At 44.8% G+C, this 19,017-nt stretch overlaps 2 protein-coding genes across 3 annotated transcripts; one reads left to right on the forward strand and one right to left on the reverse strand.

Annotated features, from left to right (window-relative positions):
• Positions 1-28: 28 nt before the first annotated feature.
• On the reverse strand, positions 29-12,329 carry HGSNAT (heparan-alpha-glucosaminide N-acetyltransferase). Its single transcript, XM_051789650.1, has 17 exons — positions 12,072-12,329; positions 11,659-11,798; positions 11,053-11,174; positions 10,013-10,082; positions 9,294-9,363; positions 8,091-8,197; positions 7,546-7,622; positions 6,894-6,924; positions 5,879-6,039; positions 5,391-5,500; positions 4,562-4,683; positions 4,099-4,225; positions 3,864-3,950; positions 2,624-2,701; positions 2,443-2,513; positions 2,209-2,321; positions 29-1,181 (listed from the first exon to the last, which is right to left on the reverse strand). Exons 1-17 carry the CDS (start codon positions 12,327-12,329, stop codon positions 1,000-1,002), a joined length of 1,926 nt encoding a protein of 641 aa, XP_051645610.1. The 3' UTR covers positions 29-999.
• Positions 12,330-12,369: 40 nt separating this feature from the next.
• Positions 12,370-16,667, forward strand: POMK (protein O-mannose kinase). 2 transcript variants are annotated; one of them, XR_007904847.1, is made up of 3 exons: positions 12,370-12,964; positions 13,488-14,435; positions 15,888-16,667. XR_007904847.1 is itself a non-coding variant. In XM_051789693.1 (2 exons), exons 1-2 carry the CDS (start codon positions 12,677-12,679, stop codon positions 14,259-14,261), a joined length of 1,062 nt encoding a protein of 353 aa, XP_051645653.1. In that variant the 5' UTR covers positions 12,370-12,676; the 3' UTR covers positions 14,262-16,667. The 2 variants fall into 2 exon arrangements, 1 of the variants encoding a protein (XP_051645653.1); XM_051789693.1 differs by having other exon boundaries at positions 13,488-16,667.
• The last annotated feature ends 2,350 nt before the right edge of the window (positions 16,668-19,017 follow it).

Below are 19,017 nucleotides of genomic sequence, written 5' to 3' on the forward strand. Positions count from 1 at the left end.
CTTTATACATACACAGAGAACACAGCAAGGTATTTCAGGATTTTTATTAGCACTAGTTTGGTTTTCAGATTCAGGTCCCTTAAGTAAATCCATGTAGAAAGAGGATTGCTTTGACTGAAATTGGGCAGTATCCAAGTGATTATACAAAGGCAATAGGAACTGGCCTTTCTGCACTCCTAGAGTGTAGCACATGAAACTCGGACTTCATCCATGCTAGAGGTATGTAACACAAAGGCCCAGAACATGCACAGATGGGCTGCAAACCTGTAGCAGCAGCCTGCTGATTAATAAGCCAACAGAAGAGATTTTAGGCAGCAGGCTTCAGCAGGATCCTAAACCTAAGGTTTTGGTCCAAGGCCAAATTGGAAGAATATAATGAAGCATGATCAGCTGAGGGCACCACTTGACACAGAGCTTTCCCAGACAGTAACTGCACCACCAACCCAAGTGCAGGGCTGAGGATGCTGCCAGTGCTCCTGAGTGGAGGCAACGGCCAAGTTAAATAAATGTGTGCCAGTAGCCAGAGGGGCACAGACATGTGACAGGTGCCAAGGATATATACAGACCCCAGACCACCTGAGTCAGGAGGTTCTGCATCAGAGGCAAGGACTGTTACCACAGGCCCATTCTGATAACCCCTGAGTCACCACCCGGATCCCTTGCAGTTCCTTTCGTGAACACCATCAGGCTCTCTTAGACTGCCCAACTGTATGTTCACTTCCTCTATGTGAAGGAGGGAAATCAGTAAAATATTTACAAAAGACAGGAAACAGAGAGCAACAGCAGACTAGTAAGGTTTTGCTAAATAGGAAAATACTGTCCCTTTAGTCACATAAAAGTCTTGGTGACGACTTCCATGGCACTGTAAACGTGAACTAGTATCCCTTTTTAATTATACAGCCTAGCATGAGTGGCAGTATTCCAGGATAATCCACCATATTTCAGGATAATCCACTTGCCTCATCAGAGTCTAGGCCTGCTACACTTTGACCATCTCTATCAGATTTTCCAGAATATCCTTCTCCTGTAAAGTAAATATGATATTAAGACCCAAAGAGTTGTCGCAGTGAGGTTTTGAGTCAGATGCTCTGCGTGGGATTGACTGTCTTGCATCTTCCACTTAAAAGGGAAATAGTTTTCAAACACTTCATGTCCAATGTAGACCAGGATTGAGTTCATTCCTGAAAGGAAGCACAGATCATACCATCTGAAAGAGCAGGTAAGTTTGCTTCAGAGCAAGCAGGCTTGCTTTTATAAGCGTGCCAGGCTTATAAAACAGAGTGGCACGGAGACAACAACAGCTAATGTTACTTGCCCTAAAGATGCTACATATGTGCACTTTCAAATACAGTCTGAGGGTTCTCTTCCCCGAAACATTTATTACAAAGAAATACAAACAACCTTTGTGCTAAATTGAAAACACAACCAAACCAGTATCCTGCAATTGTATTAATAAGGAGAATAATAAGTTATTGTCTTCAGGGAGGACGAGTGCCAACCTATCTGGTCAGATCTGTTGCCTTAACAAACAAATGCTGACTACCCTTCAAAGCTCTGGGATTTCTGGTAGGAGGTACGATACCATGCTGTCACCCTACCCATTTTCCTGTCCAGATACCAGACACCAAAGCTGCTGAAAGGTCCCCTCTGGTGTGGGTTTGCATTCTGTACTCATGTTTGTTGTGTGCCCAGTGTGGTTAAAACCACAGTGGGATACTTTGGGAGACATGCTTATCTAAAATCACAGAGACAGAACCTACACAGCTGCCCAGGGGATTTCATCTTCCAAATCTTCAGAAGTGGTATTACTCTGTTGACAGGCCTTTGAGTTTCCCATTAAGTTACACAAGTCTCAGCAGTCCTTTCCAAAACCAATTATGAACAGCTGTGGTATTTTGCTTTGTACTAGGCAGCTGTTCACTGGGACCTTAACTAGAGACCAAACTGAGAACTGTCATTAGGCAATACCAACAGCAGCTTCCAGGCCTTGTTTAAACAATTGACTGTCCCTCTCTCCTAAATATCTGGTCTCAAGTATCCCAGTTCTATGCAAAGGTTCCACTCAAGTTAATCATTCTGGAATCCTTCAGGTTACTTCATCCTAAATCCCTACTCTTTTAAAGACAAGGGAAGCGTAGAAAGCAAAAGGATAGTATCAGTGCAGAAAGAATTGGAAGGAATATGTTTCCTGCTGTGATCTTAACTGACCTGGGTAGAAAAATGGAGCACCCGACCACAATTTCTTGACATCCACAAGGTAATATATCACCAATAAGAGGATGAAAGCAAAGCAGCCTGTGGTTGTCACATACGATATTGACCTACAAACATTTTCAGTAGAAGGATTAATAGTTAAAGAACTATGTGATACAGATCTCAATATACAAAAGGTAAAGTAGTACTTTAACATAATCGTACAAAAAGTTGTATCTCTTTGCTTACCATAAGTTCTTGTTTATGGGAATAAACCCTTCTTCTTTAGAACATTTTGTCAAGATAGCAGAAATAATTCCCTGAAATAGAAAGTTGCTAAAGTTTATATAACCATTGCAACGTGTTTAACTAACTTTGCACTGCAATACAATGCCTGTCTGTAAAAGAGCTACATAACTATCAGACTTACCATTAATATGCTCCATATGACGAACCGACTCATAATTTGTTTGTGCTGGTCTTTGTAGAACAAAGTAATTTTTCCCGCCTTATAAAAGAATTAAAAAAAATAATGTCCATTAATGTAATTACATTTCAAGAGCCAGCTATATTTGCCACCAGCTACCTGAGCAAAGACAGAGAACACTAATAGGATTTATATCAGCCAAGTGGCTGAAAGGCTCAGAATGAGGACTCTTTGCAAAGAATGGACACAGAAGAGGAAAATGAGTAAATGCAACCCAATCAGCAATAGAGGTGCACCTTTTCTCCCTCCCCTGCTATGTTAACACTGAGGAAGGGGAGAAGCAACTTTATTAGGTAAACACAATGTAACTTGAGCTCCATTTCCCTTAGCAAGGGTTGCATAAAGGAACACTACAGCCAGCCCCAACAGCTTCTCCACAGCACCATGTCACACCCTGACCTGCTCAGAGCATGTGCTCCTTTTCATACACTATTAAGAAATGTGTCCTAATGACTCATTCCTCAGTGTCACACTTCTGTTCCAAGCTCTGCCCCACAGATATTCCCAACCAATTTGTACCCTGTGCTACATGTGGAAACATTCCTTTCTCAGCACAAGAGTTTCAGTTTGCTTCACAGCTGCTGCACAGTCAGAAAAGCCAGCAGTGACTAACTAGAACTGCATCAAAAAGCATCATGGTATTGCATTTCAAACACAGTGGCGAGCTGTGAGCTTTTGGAGTTGGTAACACCAATGTGGATCTCTGCCTCCCTCAAGTCAGGTAAGGTGAGCACACTCAGCACCCATGCGAGACAGATAACACTGCACATCAAGCAGAAAATTAGCAATGAGGAACAAACACAGCTTTAATATTTAAAACACTTAAAATGGAGCTGTGAAATCTATGCATCTCTTGGCCTTATTTTGCAACATGCAGAGCTAGCCTACTCCCAGCATAAGCCCAATCTTAAACGAAGTTTCCAGGTGGATATTTTGAAAACTTCTTGTGTCCATCCCTTACAAAAACTAAGAAAAAGTCTAGGTGTATCTAATGCAAGTTACTGCCATGTTAGGTTCCACTTCTCTGACACTCACCTGAGGCTGTCATCCTGAAAGCATTGCTCTGGAAAATTTTTGTTAGAACCAGTCTCAGTCATAAGTAAAGAAACCCAGTTGCCTCCCCACTTCCAAGCTTCCTTCAAATCTTTCCATTATTGCATGCAGCCAGAAAGAAAAGAGGTACCTGCAGTCCCAAAAATGCCATAACAATGCTATTTATGGTCCCCAGGATCCCTTCAGGATCATATGGCATCGTTGTTTGGTAAGTCACCTTAGAGAGAAAACAGTTGTTACAGGGCACCTGAACAACCAATCTCCTTTCTCTTAAATCCCCTTGTATGTATCATTCCCAAGCCCCTCCTGACAGGTATGTTCAGTGCTTGCCTGTGGCTTCATACTACAAACCAAAAGCTACTTACACCTGAAGAGGGATGCTGATATATATGCTTTTCTCCAAGAAGCAAACGATCAATGTAACCAGCTGCTCCTCCAGTACAGTTGGGATACTTTCCAAAGTCTCCAATGCCCCCAGGACCAAGATAGCCCCTAGGACAGAGGCAAGCAGGCTATAGCACACAGTGTTGGTATGCTCCATACTACTGGCCCAGCACACGAAATGCTCAGTGTTTTCTCTGGCTAGAGGCACATGTTGATGGCATTGCAATGATCATATATTGCTGTACACAGACCTCAGGGAGATTTTAATCTTCTTCTTTAGATAGAAAGTAAAGAAAGTTTTTTCACATGGTGAATGCTTCCTTTAACGCTGCTGGCCTAAAAGCTCTCCATTCCTTTGCCATGGGTAATAAAATGTACTTTCTACTCAGTAGAAGAAAAACTATCTGATGCCCCACAGAAAGTAGTCCAAGAGCACAGTCTTACCTAGGACAATCTGGCACAGGTAACAAAAAGGTCAGGCAGAGCCAAATCACTTCTAAAATCAGAATGAAAATCCACTGTGGCCAGTAGGGGAGAATATCCTGCAGAGCAGGATACGATGCTTCCTGCATGAGATGGAGGAAAGGGAGTGTTAGCTGGCAAGTTTGAACCATGCCCTTGGGGACAACCTGTACTTCCTGGCAGGCAGTCCCCCAGATACAAGAGGGAGCTGCTGTCATTACAAAATTGGGTTCTACCAATAGACCTTTCATTTTCAAAAACGATTTCCAGACACTTAGTTACATGGGGAGGGCGGAGAGGATGGGAGAAACAAACCAAAACAAAAGCCCCTAATGTTTTTTAACTTGGAAAATGTCAAAAAGAATTTTGATTCATGAGTAGAACAAAAGCCTTTTGGGAAAACAGACTCTCAAAAGGCCAAAAAGCAGTATTACTTTCCCCTGCTGTGAAAAAACGCTGCCAAATTAGCTGGACAAAACACAGACCACAGGATTGAGCATAGAGATGCCTGTCCCTGGGCTCCCTTTGGCAACGGAAATTCATCAGAAGTGCCTTGGAATGCCTGCTTCTAAGCACCATCTGAATGGATTTGTGAAATCCTCAAATACAGCAAAGCTAGATGGAATAAAATGAAGACTGGGACACTGAAGGGTGCACGCTTCCTGAAATTTTTACCAGGTCAGACTGCACTACATATCAGGTAAGATGCTACATGTTTTCTTACCATTTCTCGTGTTCTTTGTGCCCAAACAAGAGGAAAGGTTCCCAAACCTTACTCCAGTTTCACTTGTCATCTCCCCACGTAACTCACCCAGGTCCCACTCTCAGCTCTTGTAAACAAAAGTTCAAGAGCAGCAACCACCAGGTATGTGAATCCCAGCCTCTGGAGCACCCCAGGAATACGCAGATTATCCCAGGACACTGGAAAACATGTAAGCAATGTGAAAGAGGAGTAAACACAGGCTCTTCTGTAAATATGAAAGCTACCCTCTCTCCAAGGAGAGCTGAGGCACACTGCATCTGCAGGTAACAACGGACACCTCCACCCTGCCACCCCAACCTTCTGTAAATCATAATCCTGGGAAAGTCACTACTAAGATGATAGCAGTGACTGGCACAGGAGCCTGACAGAGAGAATTGCATCAGCGCAGAACTGAACAGCACTCTACAGGGTACCATCAAACTGCCCCCACACAGCTGATCAGTACAGCAAGGCTGACACTGTTTTTGCAACAGCCCAGTCAAGGAGGCAGGAACAGCAGTTGCAGAAATGCAAGAAAAGGAGCTAGTTCCACTCACAGGGTTTAAGGCAGTAATTGGGATTGACAACTATGATTCCCAGCAGGATTAGCAAAAAACTCCTCCAGAGGATCTTCCTGAGCACCTTCCACTTGGAACTTCCCCACCTCAGCATGGAGCTCAGTGACAACGCTATTGATGTCCCCATGATGAACACAAACCTGGAGAACAGAGCAGATGGAAAATGGAGCTGACTGACGTCTCATTACACTTGTGTGACAGCAAACACTAAAACTAACAAAGTTAGTTCACTGGCCCAACAAAATTTCACTGAGTGAAATTGAACAATTCTATTTCCTCTGTTCCCAGGCTACTGAGCTTGCACTATGGGACCCTTCCACCTTTTTCAGTGGTCAGTTGAGGCAGGGTTGTAATTGCATTCTGGTCTTTTTCCAGCAATTCATATGCTACCGAAAAATTCCATTACTCAAAATTAAATTAGCATCTTCAGAACAGTAAAACACAAGCTGCAAATCTATGATTCAGATTCAGAATTGACCCAGTCCTCCCCTCTAGATTAGGTTTACAGTCCAAGACCAGCTCCCACCTCCAAAAATAACCACAACTGGTGTAGAGAAGCATGTTAGGGGCAGATGGGATAACTGCTTCCCCATAAGATCATTGTCTGGTTATAGAAATATTAGCTTAATCCAAAATGTACTTGGCTATCTGGACACCAATCCAGCTTTGAATCTTGCCAGACTGACCACCTTCAACACAAAAGCATGACAATGAGCTTCTCAGGGACACTGCACTTCCATGGGCAGAATAATCCTGGGCCTCCCAATGACACTGTGTGTGGAAGGAAGGAGGATGGGGGGAAGCAAAAACACTTAGCTCTTCTACTTTCTACTGGTTCATAAGGATTTTGTGGTTACCTGGAGGGGCAGATTCAAGACAAATTCACCCCTCCAAATACATTTCTACTTGGAGGCAAGGTGCACCCAATGTCCTGCTTGCAACCCTTAACATAAAGAATCACTTCATACAAGAAGTATTCTTCAGGAAAACTTACCATGGAAACACCAGATCAGCCACAGTTAATCCTACAGAGAAATACAAAGGAGCACATTATTTACCTTGAACCCTCCCTAAATTTTAACAATATTATTGTTGAGATTCTAGAGGAATTGCAGACTGCTTGCAATTACTTGATGTCCCCAAATCTAAAACATGTTACAAACAAAACTTATAAAGAGCTAATCATCTTGGTTCACTGCTTTTACCACTCTTCATGAAGAGGGTCAGAACTCATTGCTGTGCCTTGGAAAAGATTTCAGGAATGGGATCCTTGCTATTCTCCACTGGGGCACCACAACGCCCAACTCCTTCCCCATCAGCTTGTCAGTCAAGGCATTATGTTTTTACAGCACTGAGCAACATCAGCTTGACTGTGGTCATTAACACAGAAAAGTTGAAGATGTGAACCTCTGTGACAAAAGGTTACACACAGACTGTGATGTGAAACCATCCCGCTGCTGTGTGATGAGCAGGACCATACACTTCTTTGTCCATTAACCCGACAGGCCAGACACCCTGCAGAGGCACACTGGCACAGCATGCCAGCCTTCAGCTGAACAACAGCTCACTGCAGCAGCTGCAATGCTAACCATACCTAGACACTGCTGCAGTTAAAACCCAGATTAACTGTCTCAATTGTACTTTACCATTCCAACTCTCATGTTTGAAGAACCAGTATTTTCCTCCTCCATAGTTAACAAACACCATAATTACAAGAGAGAGCCTAAAAAGACAAGAAAACACTAAGTATTGCATGTCAATGAAATACATATATATGAACACAAAGTTACTGTTTACCCCCACTAAAACATTTCTAACTGTGAGATCTGGTTTATTTTATTTTTAAAGAAAGATCTCCAAGTTTTCCAACAAGGTTTCCAGCTTTACCAAGCAGGAAGCAGTGTTTCAAAGATCACGGGTGGCAGCGAACTGAAGTAAGCTCCTTCACGAAGCATTTTCACACTGAACACATGTTGTTCTTTTCCACCCTCTATCACAACTTTAATGTTTCTTCAGACTAGATCAACTGCAAAGTGTTTTGGAAAATCTGAAATTAAAACCTTGCTTAACTTCCAAGTAAAACAGACCACCTTGAACTGTCCATCTGCTATATATTTCCATACACTGTCAAGCCGCCATTGGAAAAACCTCATTCCCCTTGGAATGCTTTTGAGCAAGATCTTATGCTCACCCTCGGAATGTGTCCAGGGAATGCAGCCGCTGCCGAGAGGCTGTGTTCCACGAATGCGGGGCAGGATCACAGTTAATGGAGTCTGTTGTGTTTGGGGATCCAAGCTCCTTTGGGAAAAAAACAGACACATGAAGAGCAAGTCAGCAGCTGCACCAGCTGCCTAGGGAACAGAGGTCAGCAAACTCCAAACTTTCACAAACTCTGTCTTTATTCTCCCTGTCTTCCTTTTGTTTCCTCACTTGCTACCAATAACCTCTTCCTGGCTCCACCATACTGCAATAATGATTGCAGATGCTCCATACTCCACATTTGACCAGGTGGAAACAACAGCTCAGTAAAAAGAGCCTGTGCTTGAGACTCATGAGAGTTGGGTCCAGTCCAAATCAGCCAAAGACTTGCCATCACTGTGAGTACTGCTTTACAACAGAGCTGAGCAAATCCAGTTGCTGACCCTCAAAAAGGATTCATCCCATCCCATCAGAACTTGTCTGACACCACAGTGAGACTGCTTTGAGAGCTAAACTAGCAGAAAATGAATCTTTTTAAATGCAGGAGTGGCTTCTTTGCAATTGAGTTTCCTAAACTACTCTGATCAGCCTCAGTGACAGCATAAAGAAGCAGATCACTCCATCACAGCTATAGAGATGAAAAACTACAAGAATTGCTGCAGAGCTCTGCTTCCAAGTCTTTTTATTCTAGATGGGTTTGGACCAGGTTTGGCCTAGATGTGAAGTCCAGACTGTGATGAACTATCTACATTCTAGTACAAAACGGGGTTCACACAGAAATGCCAGCTCTAGGGGTACCAGAGAAATTTAGGCTTCAGTTTTTTGCTAAAATTCCTGCTGTGTGGGAAGCAGACATGAAGGGTGTCATTTCTTCCCTTCCCTTACACTATGCCAGAAGGGGCCAGTATTTTCACCAACACGTTTGCTTCGAGGGAACTAAAGAGGGCACAAAGCTGTATGTTCAAAACTTGCAAGAGGTCTACAGGGAATCCACTAAACTTGCATGGAAAGCCATTCTAAACACTCTTCATTGACATAAAATTGCCTCTGACATCAAGAAAAGATTTGCTAAGGGGAACACGCCAAAGGGAAGATGATTAGTAACAAACAAGTCTCCGGATGTCCAAATAGTGTGTGTTTTCCTCAGAGATGAAAACACTACAGAATGCAAACTAAAGATAGTGTGGTCACTCACAGAATTAATCAGACGATCAGTTTCTCTGGGGTTCAGTTTCTTGTAAACCCAGTTTCTGACTGGATCAATTCTGAAAATTAGTAACAGTTTAAAACACGAAACAAAACAAGAAGTACTTTAGAGTCAATTTCATTTTAATAGCAACTATTTAGCAGCATAAATCAAAAGTTGGGACAGTCCCTATTTCTGTTTTTACAGCTCACACAGGTACTGACATTCAGCCAGTACCTAGGATCTCAATTAAGTCCAGCTGTGTAATTACACTGACAAGCTCAGGCTTGGGGGTTTTATTCTTGAGTTGCTTACAGGCAAGGATGACTCATGCCATGAAGTACACAAGGTGGAAGGTTGCATATGCTACACACATTTAGGTCCCACTGACTTTGCTTACTGATTCCAGGCTAGACCCAGGAACAAGTCATAGGAGGGTGAGGCAGAGTGTGCATGAGCTTACAGTGGACATCAGCTGCTCTGCAGTAACTGCTCTGCTCACAAGCTAACAAGGCTGCAAGATATCCCTCAAGCAAAATCACATTGCTGTGCATTTATTATTGCACAGACAGTTACTACAGCATAACTTGCACATGGCAACCTGATAATAGGATTTGATGATCTGCAAGCAGGGCTACAAGTGGGACTCTGAAGCATTACCACACTCTCGCATGTTTTTAAACTGGTGGCCCCACTTCACGTGCAAGGAGGAATTTCTGTTCACTTACTTCATAAAAAGGCGCCCAACAATCAGGACAGCAAGGATCCCCATGTAAACCAGGAAAGCAAAGAGAATAGCTACACAGAAAGAGAAGAACACAACTCTTTAAATGATCTAATAAAATCATTCTGCGACTTGGGCTTGGCCAAGCATGACACAAACATGACAAAAATCCCAACCCACCAATCATCACACCACCTTCTCCATGCAATACACATCCCCAGCCCGAGTTCCAGAGGGAAAAAACCTCACAACAAACCCCCAGAACAACCCAACACAAAAGCAGGCTAGTTTCAAAGTGCAGCTCAGGGACTACACATGTTGGCATAAAAAAGGTAAAAATAGAACTGCATTGCATCACAAGGCAATAGTGAGAGAAGAGCTGATGTGCTATATATTCTGAAGAATAAAAATAGAGATTTTGAAACAGCCTCAACATGGAGGAGACAGGGGAGTGGACAATACACCAAGTTTGCAAGCATGGAGAATTTTTCTTTACAGCTGGGAAACTGGAAAGACTGAAAAATAATGCAATGTAAAGGAGAAGAATGGAAGAGACGTAGTCAAGAGTTTGAAACAGTCCTGGAAAAGAGATGAACAAAAAAAGAAAAATGTCAGGTTTAAAATTAAAACCGCAACAACAAACAAAAATCCAAACACTGTGGGAATTGTTTCCAATTTTTTGAGAAGCAAGACAGAGGGAAGAAGAGGGAGGATTCTGTGTACATACATAAACATGCGGGGAAACAAACTAGCTATGACAGTATCTCCCTCTGGACACATACCCACTGATTTTTTTGGACTAAACCCTGCAGCAAAAAGGTTGTGGGCATACCATATATCACATGAAGATATATGGCCTGATCCTGGTCAATGCCTCAAGATGGGTGTATAACATAAGGAAGCGAGATGTTGAGAAAGAAGAGAGGCAAGCCCATGACAACTCTTCAGCACAGCATGAGTGGCTGCACAGGCTTCTTAGGAAGGTGGTTCTTCTGGGAGACATGCAAGTTGTAGAATTAAAGAGAAAAATAGAGCATTACATACGGAGGTAGCTGTTGATAGGGCCTTCATTGATGATTAGGTCACAAGAAACAGTTTCCATGTTTGCAGTTAGGGCCTTTACCACAAGGGAATAATTGCCAAACTCTCCAAAATGATACTGAATCCTGCAAAGGATAAAAAAAATTAAACTTGCTGAGCCGCCACCACTACATGCAGGTACCACAGCAGCATTTAGGGGGGCTGTGAGCCCTAATGCTTTAGGACAGGCAAGACAAAAACTTGGACTAACAGCATGATCTAGCAAGGACCTTGTCTTTGCCAAGCATTACCCTCCCATAGCCCAACACCAATTTTTCACCACACATGCACTGCCATCATTAGTCTTCTTGAACTACAGACTCCCTGCAAGAGAAACCAGGTGCTTGCACATGCTGCCTCAGTGAACACCATTCTGGCTCCTGCTTGCACCTATGTCCTTTCAGCACAATTACAATGTATGCCGCAGTTCCAGCAGTGGGACAAAGACTGAACTCTAGGTCTAAACAGTTGGGACAAAGGGTGTGTGAGTAGTCATATGCCTCCAAGGAAAAAAAAATACAAAATATAGGATAGAGTTATTCATGTATTCCCTGGGGCTGGGCCACGTACTTGCAGAGCTCTCTGTCACCCACAGAGCTGTTGAGCATCAGGGTGAGTGGATGCTGCGTATCAACCATTACCGACGCCGTGCCTGGCTTTTTCAGGCTCTCGTTGCTTGGTGGGACAAACGCCAGGAACTGATACAAGCACTGTGGAAGAAGAGGGTGAAGGGAGCTCATTAGTGCCAAAGGAGAGTGAAAGGGGGTCCTGCCTCGCATAGTGGCAAAAACAAGGGAAGCTGTCACGGGGCTAGAGCAGCTCCTGCTGCGGGAATTCTTCGCGTCCTGCTCGCAGGTGAAACCGGAGCGAAGCAACCTGACGAAGCCACGGGGAGACGCCAGAGAAGCCGAGCAGCCTCGCCGAGGGCCGGGCTGTCAGAAGCGGTGGCCGGGGGGTGACCCACGCCCGGCACAGCCCCTCACCTGGTGGCAGGAGCCGGAGCGGGCGGCGAGGCGCAGGCCCGGAGCGGGCAGCTCGTTGCGGACGAGCAGCAGAGCCTGGTCCATCCGCCCCGGCGGCCGCCGCTCCGCCACCGCCGCCGCCGCCGCCGCCCCGGCGCGGGGCCCGGGCGCGCTGCCCTCGGGCGACCCGTGTCCGGGCGGCTCCGTGAGGGCCGGCGCCATGAGCAGCGCGCCCAGCGCCGCCGCCACCGCGGCCGCCAGCCCCGCCGCCGCCGCCATCGCGCTGCGCTCCGCCCCGGGGCGGCGCCGCCACCGCCCCGCACGGCCGCGCTCCTCCGTGCTTTCCGGGGTCAAGCGTCCCTACCCGGGGCGGCCGGCAGCTTGGGCCCGCCCGCTTGGAAAATCAGGAGGATGGACAGAGGGGCAAGCGTCGAGCTCGAAGCCGCCTTTAGCACGTCCCGCCGCCACGCGTGGCCTCTCTTCGCAGGCTGCAGGCTCGGGGCGGAGGTGTCTGCGGGGCGGCTGGGCTGCCGGCGCTGAGAAAACTCCACAGGCGTCCATCCCCGGGCTGGGAAGAGGGTCCTGCTTAGCCTCCGTCTTTCACGGAGAATGCAGAGGGCAAGGCCATGGAAAAAAAACCGCACTTCGTTAGGAGAGAGTTTCTTCCCAGAGAGGTGTCGTCCATCTCGCTGGCGTTACTTCTTGTGGCCGTCCTGCTCCTTAATGTCCTTCTCTACCTCTACCTCAACAAGTTTTACAATTCTTTGGGACACACTGAAACGGACCCCAGCCTCTGTCCTTTTGGGCACTTCAAACTGGGATCAGTGAAAAATTGTTCCCCGTGGCTTTCCTGCGAGGCTATAAATAGGGAAGTCAGGAAACTCAAATGTGTTGGTGAAGGTGCTGTGAAAAAGGTGAGTTTGGTTTTCCTTTCTTCTCTCCTAGATAATGGGCTTTCACAGTTTGCTGGCTAATTAGTGCCCATACTGCTGTTATGACTATCCTCACAGCAGCTAATTACTGTAGACATCCAGGAGCATATGGCTACTGATAAGGTGAACTGAACAGGTAGGAGAGCATGACCTGGGCCACCTCTCTGATACCAAATGACTTCCAGTTACACGAGCAAAATCAAAGAAATCAGTGAAGTGCTTGTGGAGCATGGTACAATCATGGCAGAGTAAGGCTGTCTGTTTGGGTGATATGAAATAACTCACCTGCATTGCCCATTTCAAAGAAAACTTAGGAAATCGTGATGTAATTATGACATCGGTAAGGGCTTGCTGTGGCAGGTACATGGCCCTACCTAAGGCTGACTGTGCCTGGTAACTGCAATTTGCAGTTGTGACTAAACATCATAGTCAGAGGTCAGCAGCAGCTGGTAGCAGTTCATAGAAGGCTCTCCATGTGTCTTATGTGTCTCTTGTGCGTTCTCAGGTCTTTCTTTCTGAGTGGAAGGAAAACAAAGTGGTCCTTTCGCAGCTCACCAACTCAGAGCTGAAGGAGGACTTTCTCCATGGACTGAAGATGCTGAAAGCACTGCAGAGCAAGCACGTTGTCCGGCTGCTTGGCTACTGTGAGCAGCAGTTCACAATCCTCACCGAGTACCATCCTCTTGGCTCCCTGAGGGGTCTGAATGAAACTCTACACATTCCCAAATACAAGAGCATGAACACCTGGCATCACAGGTTGATGCTTGCTATAGACTATGTGAGTGTCATTCGTTACCTGCACAGCAGCCCTCTGGGCACCTTAGTGATGTGCGACTCGAATGACCTGGACAAGGTCCTCTCTCAGTATCTCCTGACAAGTGACTTTCACATCCTAGTGAATGATTTGGATGCTTTGCCTCTTGTGAACAGGAGTGCTGGCAGACTGGTGAAGTGCGGTCATCGGGAGCTCCAGGGTGAGTTTGTAGCTCCTGAGCAGCGTTGGCCCTATGGAGAAGATGTGCCATTCAAAGATGACCTCATGCCTCCTTATGATGAGAAAACAGACATCTGGAAAATCCCAGATGTCTCCAACTTTTTGTTGGGCCATGTTGAAGGAAGTGACATTGTACGACTGCATTTGTTTGACATCCATGCAGCATGTAAGAAGAAGGACCCGGTGGAACGACCTTCTGCCCGAGAGGTCTTAGACACCTACAGGAAAGTTTTAACTCTGCTTATTCGAGAGGCAGCCATGCCTGGTACTAGGGAAATGCTATAGTGAATCATGAGGCAAACAACATACTGAAGTTGATGTCCTTCCTATTTATGTAGATTATCTGAAGGGCGAAGCCTCTGTGCCCAGAACTCAGAAGAAAAGAACAACTGAACTCGTACCTTTTGATTAAAAAAAAATAAATCTACCCAATCCTAGAACTCTGCAAGCTTCCCATTGGTATGTTTAATCTATTATTGGAAGAGGAGGAGAGAGAGAAAATAAATTGTGTGGGTGCAGGGGAAATTTGTTCCTTAAAAAATAATAAGTACTCTTTTGCAACATTTACACAAAAAATATCTTGAAAAATAATTAAAAAAAATTAGTCCACCTCAATTGGTTGGCAGAGGATGGGGGAGCAGAGACCATGGCATGCCCCCCACAAGCTTTGTGCTAATTCCTGTGGCTTTGGCCCGTTTGTATCCACAAAGCCCTCATCCACTTTCCCATGGAGTAAAAACAGTGGTCACTCAGAAAGGAGTATCCCAGTTCACTTCAGATTTTGGTAAGCCTCAGTGCCAGAGCCCCAGTGGCAGTCTCTCCATGCTGGATGGGGAATAGGTTGTTTTTGGAGCCATATGGCCGTTGCTCTGTTGTCCCTGTATCCCACACCAGCAAGCATGTGGCTACTTTTGTAAGCAAGCAGATGATGCAGATCCTGAAGAGTCTGCTTACAGACATATGCTCTTGGTTTTCAAGCCTTTGTCCCTTGGTATTCTCAGATGGGCTCTTTAGAGACGAAGCTGTAAAACAGGAGTCTCTTGCTCTTTTTTAATCCACAGAAGTCCTGAACACTTTGGAAGAGAGCTGAAGCATATCTTTTTTTCATTCACTTATCCTTGCTGAGTGTCATCATGACTCAATGGAAGGGAGGAGAACAAGGAACTGAAAGAGAATGTGACTTCCTTCCATAGTAATGAGCATTAAACACAAGGTTTGGAAAAGAAAAGCCCTGTATTCAGGCATACAACTCTATTTGGTGTGAATTCAAAGAGCACTGAGCATAAAAAAAGACTGCTAAAAGGCAGCGTTGTTCGATGTGTTAGGAAAAGGCTTGTGGTACCTACATAGGTGTTACAGCCTGGTACCAACAGCTGGAGAGGAAGAATAATGATGCCTTAATCCAGCAGTAGGCTCAGTTTGATGGGACTGGGGTCTGGGATGCAATTGTCCTCTTGGTGAAAAAACAGGAATAGTGTGATTCAGAAATGTGGACTCTACCTTTGCGCACATGAGGAATTCCTGTGCTGTGGATGAGGTCTTTTAAGGATCTAAGGACCTGAGACCACTTGCGTGTTTTAACTTGTAAGCAGAGAAGTACATGGTCCTTTCTGCTGAAGACTTTGGTTCTATTCTTTTCTGTGCTGCTGTTTCTCTTCACCTAAACAAGCTGCATTATGACTGCACTGAGAACATGCAGTCAGTTCACATATATAATGTTCAAATCCTGGTACCAAAATTTTATTATAAATGGGAAAACTTTCCTGCAAATTAGTAAATTTGTACCTGATATCATACAATGCCCTCGGGAGCCCTTTAAAGGCTGCTGATTATGGCTTCCCCTCTGGACAGTCTGTTTCCTTGAATTAGCTGACTTTTGCCCTTTTTCACTTGTGCAGTCTTTCCTTGCAGCTTTCCTGCTCAGGTTGTCAGGAGGCAAATCTCAGAAGACAGCGTCTTCAAAAGAGAGTAGCGATTTTGGATGCTTCGGGTTTGTTTTGAACTTCGACTCAAAACACCTAAAAGAAGTCTGGGGAAAAAGAATGCTCTATCTGTTGTAAATGCATCATCCAGCCCATGAACTCTTGAGTTGTAATTATTAAGGCTAGAGTTCTACAGTTCCAGCATGAATCCAGGATGTGCAACAGCTGGAAGAGTGTCCTGTTACAGCTCCTCAAAGCCAGGGACCAAGCTTTGAAGGGCCAAGAGTCAAATCTTTTGCATGTTCCACCCACAATAACTTGTTACCTTTTGTTAGCTGTCATGTACACTTGAAAGGAAAATCAGCATCTGATGACTGTGAATAAACATCCCATTTGTTTGTTTATGAGAGTAGCAAGGACAGGCAAGAAGAACCTGCCAAGCTTCTTATGCTAGTCTCTCTCAGTTAAGACTAGCTTTTGTCAGGATTCTTTCTCTGTTGTGTACTGTTGCACCTTACAAACAGCCATATTAGTTTCACAGAGTGAAAAAAGTGAGGACAGATTCTGCTGCTGAATAATCATCTTGCAGTGGAGATGACTCTCTCTGTTCCTGGATGAAATAATTACAAATGTTTTAAGAAAACATGTCTCCCTAAACATTCCCCCTGAGCAGTGGGTTCTCCACATGTCTCTTACCCATTCCATCTCCTGTGTGTTGTCCAGCATTGTATTTCATCAGGAATAAATTACATTTGTTCTGAATACAGCATTATGGAGCTGCAAAGTTTCTTTTTTTGGATGTTGGTTCTGTCTATGAGGAAACACTAGATGGCAGCATGAAGGTCAGTTTAGCTTTAGTTATTAGCAGTTGCAGCCTCTCATGCCCAAACATAGCCAGAATCTGCCCTTGAAGCCAGTATTTTCCTAACAAACTTCCATAAAGATCTCATTGGGTTTGCATTAGTGAGTTTAAAGTAGCGAGACAGATAGACATAAGGGGTGTTATAAGAGCCACACCTGCCAGTTGAAGGGGTTACCACCTCTAACTTGCTCATGGTATTTGTGTACTGTTTGCATGTCACCTCCTTCCAGTCTTTCGGTAAAATCACACATTTGTACCTTATGCATCTTTCTGTCCTTCCCTGCTAATCCCTTTTGCAATCTCAAGACTGCATGAATCCAGTCCTTCCCACAGTTCCAGCTTCTTTTCCCTTAAAGGGAAGAGACAAGGCCTCATGGAGAGGGGAGAAGGCAGGACGGCCCTGCATGCTGTTGACTCCCCTCTTTCCAATTCTCTTTTCTGGGCATTCCAGTTTTTACCACCAATGACAGCCTTTGATAAATCTTTAGGGACTTTGCTGCCTCAGTGCGAGCAGCTCTTGTATGTCTAGTGGAAAACATCAAAAGAGGAAGGGCAGGAGGAGGCCTGTTCACAGCTGGAAGCCTGCAAGCCCTTCTCTCCTCATCCACTCCCCAGCCAGCTCTAGACCAGTGTATATGACTTTCCCTGCTAAGACCACTGCCACAGCTCTGCCTAACCTCAACAACAGCTGATGGCTTTTATCTCAGGCTCAGATCAAGGGTCCCACATTCCCTGTTCTTCCCACAAAAGATACTTCTCTGGGGATGGTTATTGCCATATTTCCTTTTGTATCCCCGTTTTTCCATCCCAAAAGTCCAGTCAAAGAAGCTGCACAAGGATGCAAAAGGAGAAGGACAGCTACTGGTGCTTATCTCCTTCAGAAAACTCCAGAGGAGGTTCCCCAAACCACCCAAGGTGATCAGTGTGAAGGTACATATGATCCCAGTCATTCCAGGTCTTTGGTTTGCTGTCATCACCAAGATAAAGGCCCTGGGTCTGGCCCCTCTCCAGAAACAGGATAACCCTTTTGCTGAGGTCAGTGCCTGTAACCACCTTGCCCTTCCCTTTCGGGCAATGCCTCCTCTGCCATCCCTGCAGCAATCCCACAGCATATCCTACCCACACTCACCCAACCAGCTACTAGACAACGAATCAAAGCAGAAACCACCTCCCAGACTCAAGAAGTAGCACCTGGTTCCTGGACTGAACTTTCCTGGGACACTGCTGTGCCAGCAGTAGAGGAGACAGGGAGACCTAGGGCATGCTAGCTGAGCCTGCTGACAGGCTGGCTTCCAACTGTGTCAGGGCACTTGGATCCACTGCTGGTATGGTATGTTCTATTCTTGGTCCAGTGGTGTTGCCAGAAGAAAATTCCCAGTGGATTTACCAGTAAAGTTTAGCCTTTACCAGGTAGGTTACAGCTTACAGAATAGAAACCACCTGTCTTAGAGCAGAGTCCCACATTCAGTTCAAACCCACTGCTCCTGTCTCTTTCTTTTCAGAGTCATCCAAAGAACAGCACTCTCAAGGTTATTCTGTTTCCCTTTCCAAACCACCTACTGGCTGCATGCTTCTAGGTGGGTCAAGTCTGATGTAGTATTTCCCATTTTGTGCAGTGGATTTCAGACCACATCCTAAAAGCACTTCTATAACACTGAATCCTGTAAAGGTGAGCAGCCTACATGGCGACTCCTCTGTATGTTCGACACTGTCAGAGGTAAAGAGTAGTGCATGAATATCCACACCAGCTGCTATATGGGTCAGGGTAAATGCTGAGAAAATAAAATGGACACAATGTATTTAATTGAACATTTGTTTGATTTTTTTGAAGGATACTTTGAAAATCTTTGTTACTCTGCATTTAACAGAGTGATAACTTTTAAATGTAGCAGAAGTTTGTACTGCCACACAAACTTTTTGAAATTCTGTCACAAGCTCTAAAATAATATTTTCCTTTGGTGCCACATAAACAAAACATCAGATCATTATCTCTGTGAAACAGAGGCAGTGCTGTTTGCCAAATATAATTTGTGAGCTATTTGGCAGAATTTGCAACTGTAAACTGATTCTATCATTATGACTGTAATTTCTTACCAACAGTCAAGAGACCCTGGGAACAAGAAAAAAGTGGTTCTCAAGTTCTTCTAGCATGATATAATGTGTATATTTGTTGAGCCCAACCAAATAAATTATATACTAGATGTGCTTTTAAAAAAGAAAAAGGATTGTGTGGGTTTTTTTAAATTGAGGTACTGTA

The sequence above is a fragment of the Manacus candei genome, unplaced genomic scaffold (assembly GCF_025592945.1).
Source record: "Manacus candei isolate 608988 ecotype Guabito, Panama unplaced genomic scaffold, ASM2559294v1 h1tg000028l, whole genome shotgun sequence".
In the NCBI taxonomy this organism is placed as follows: Eukaryota; Metazoa; Chordata; class Aves; order Passeriformes; family Pipridae; genus Manacus; species Manacus candei.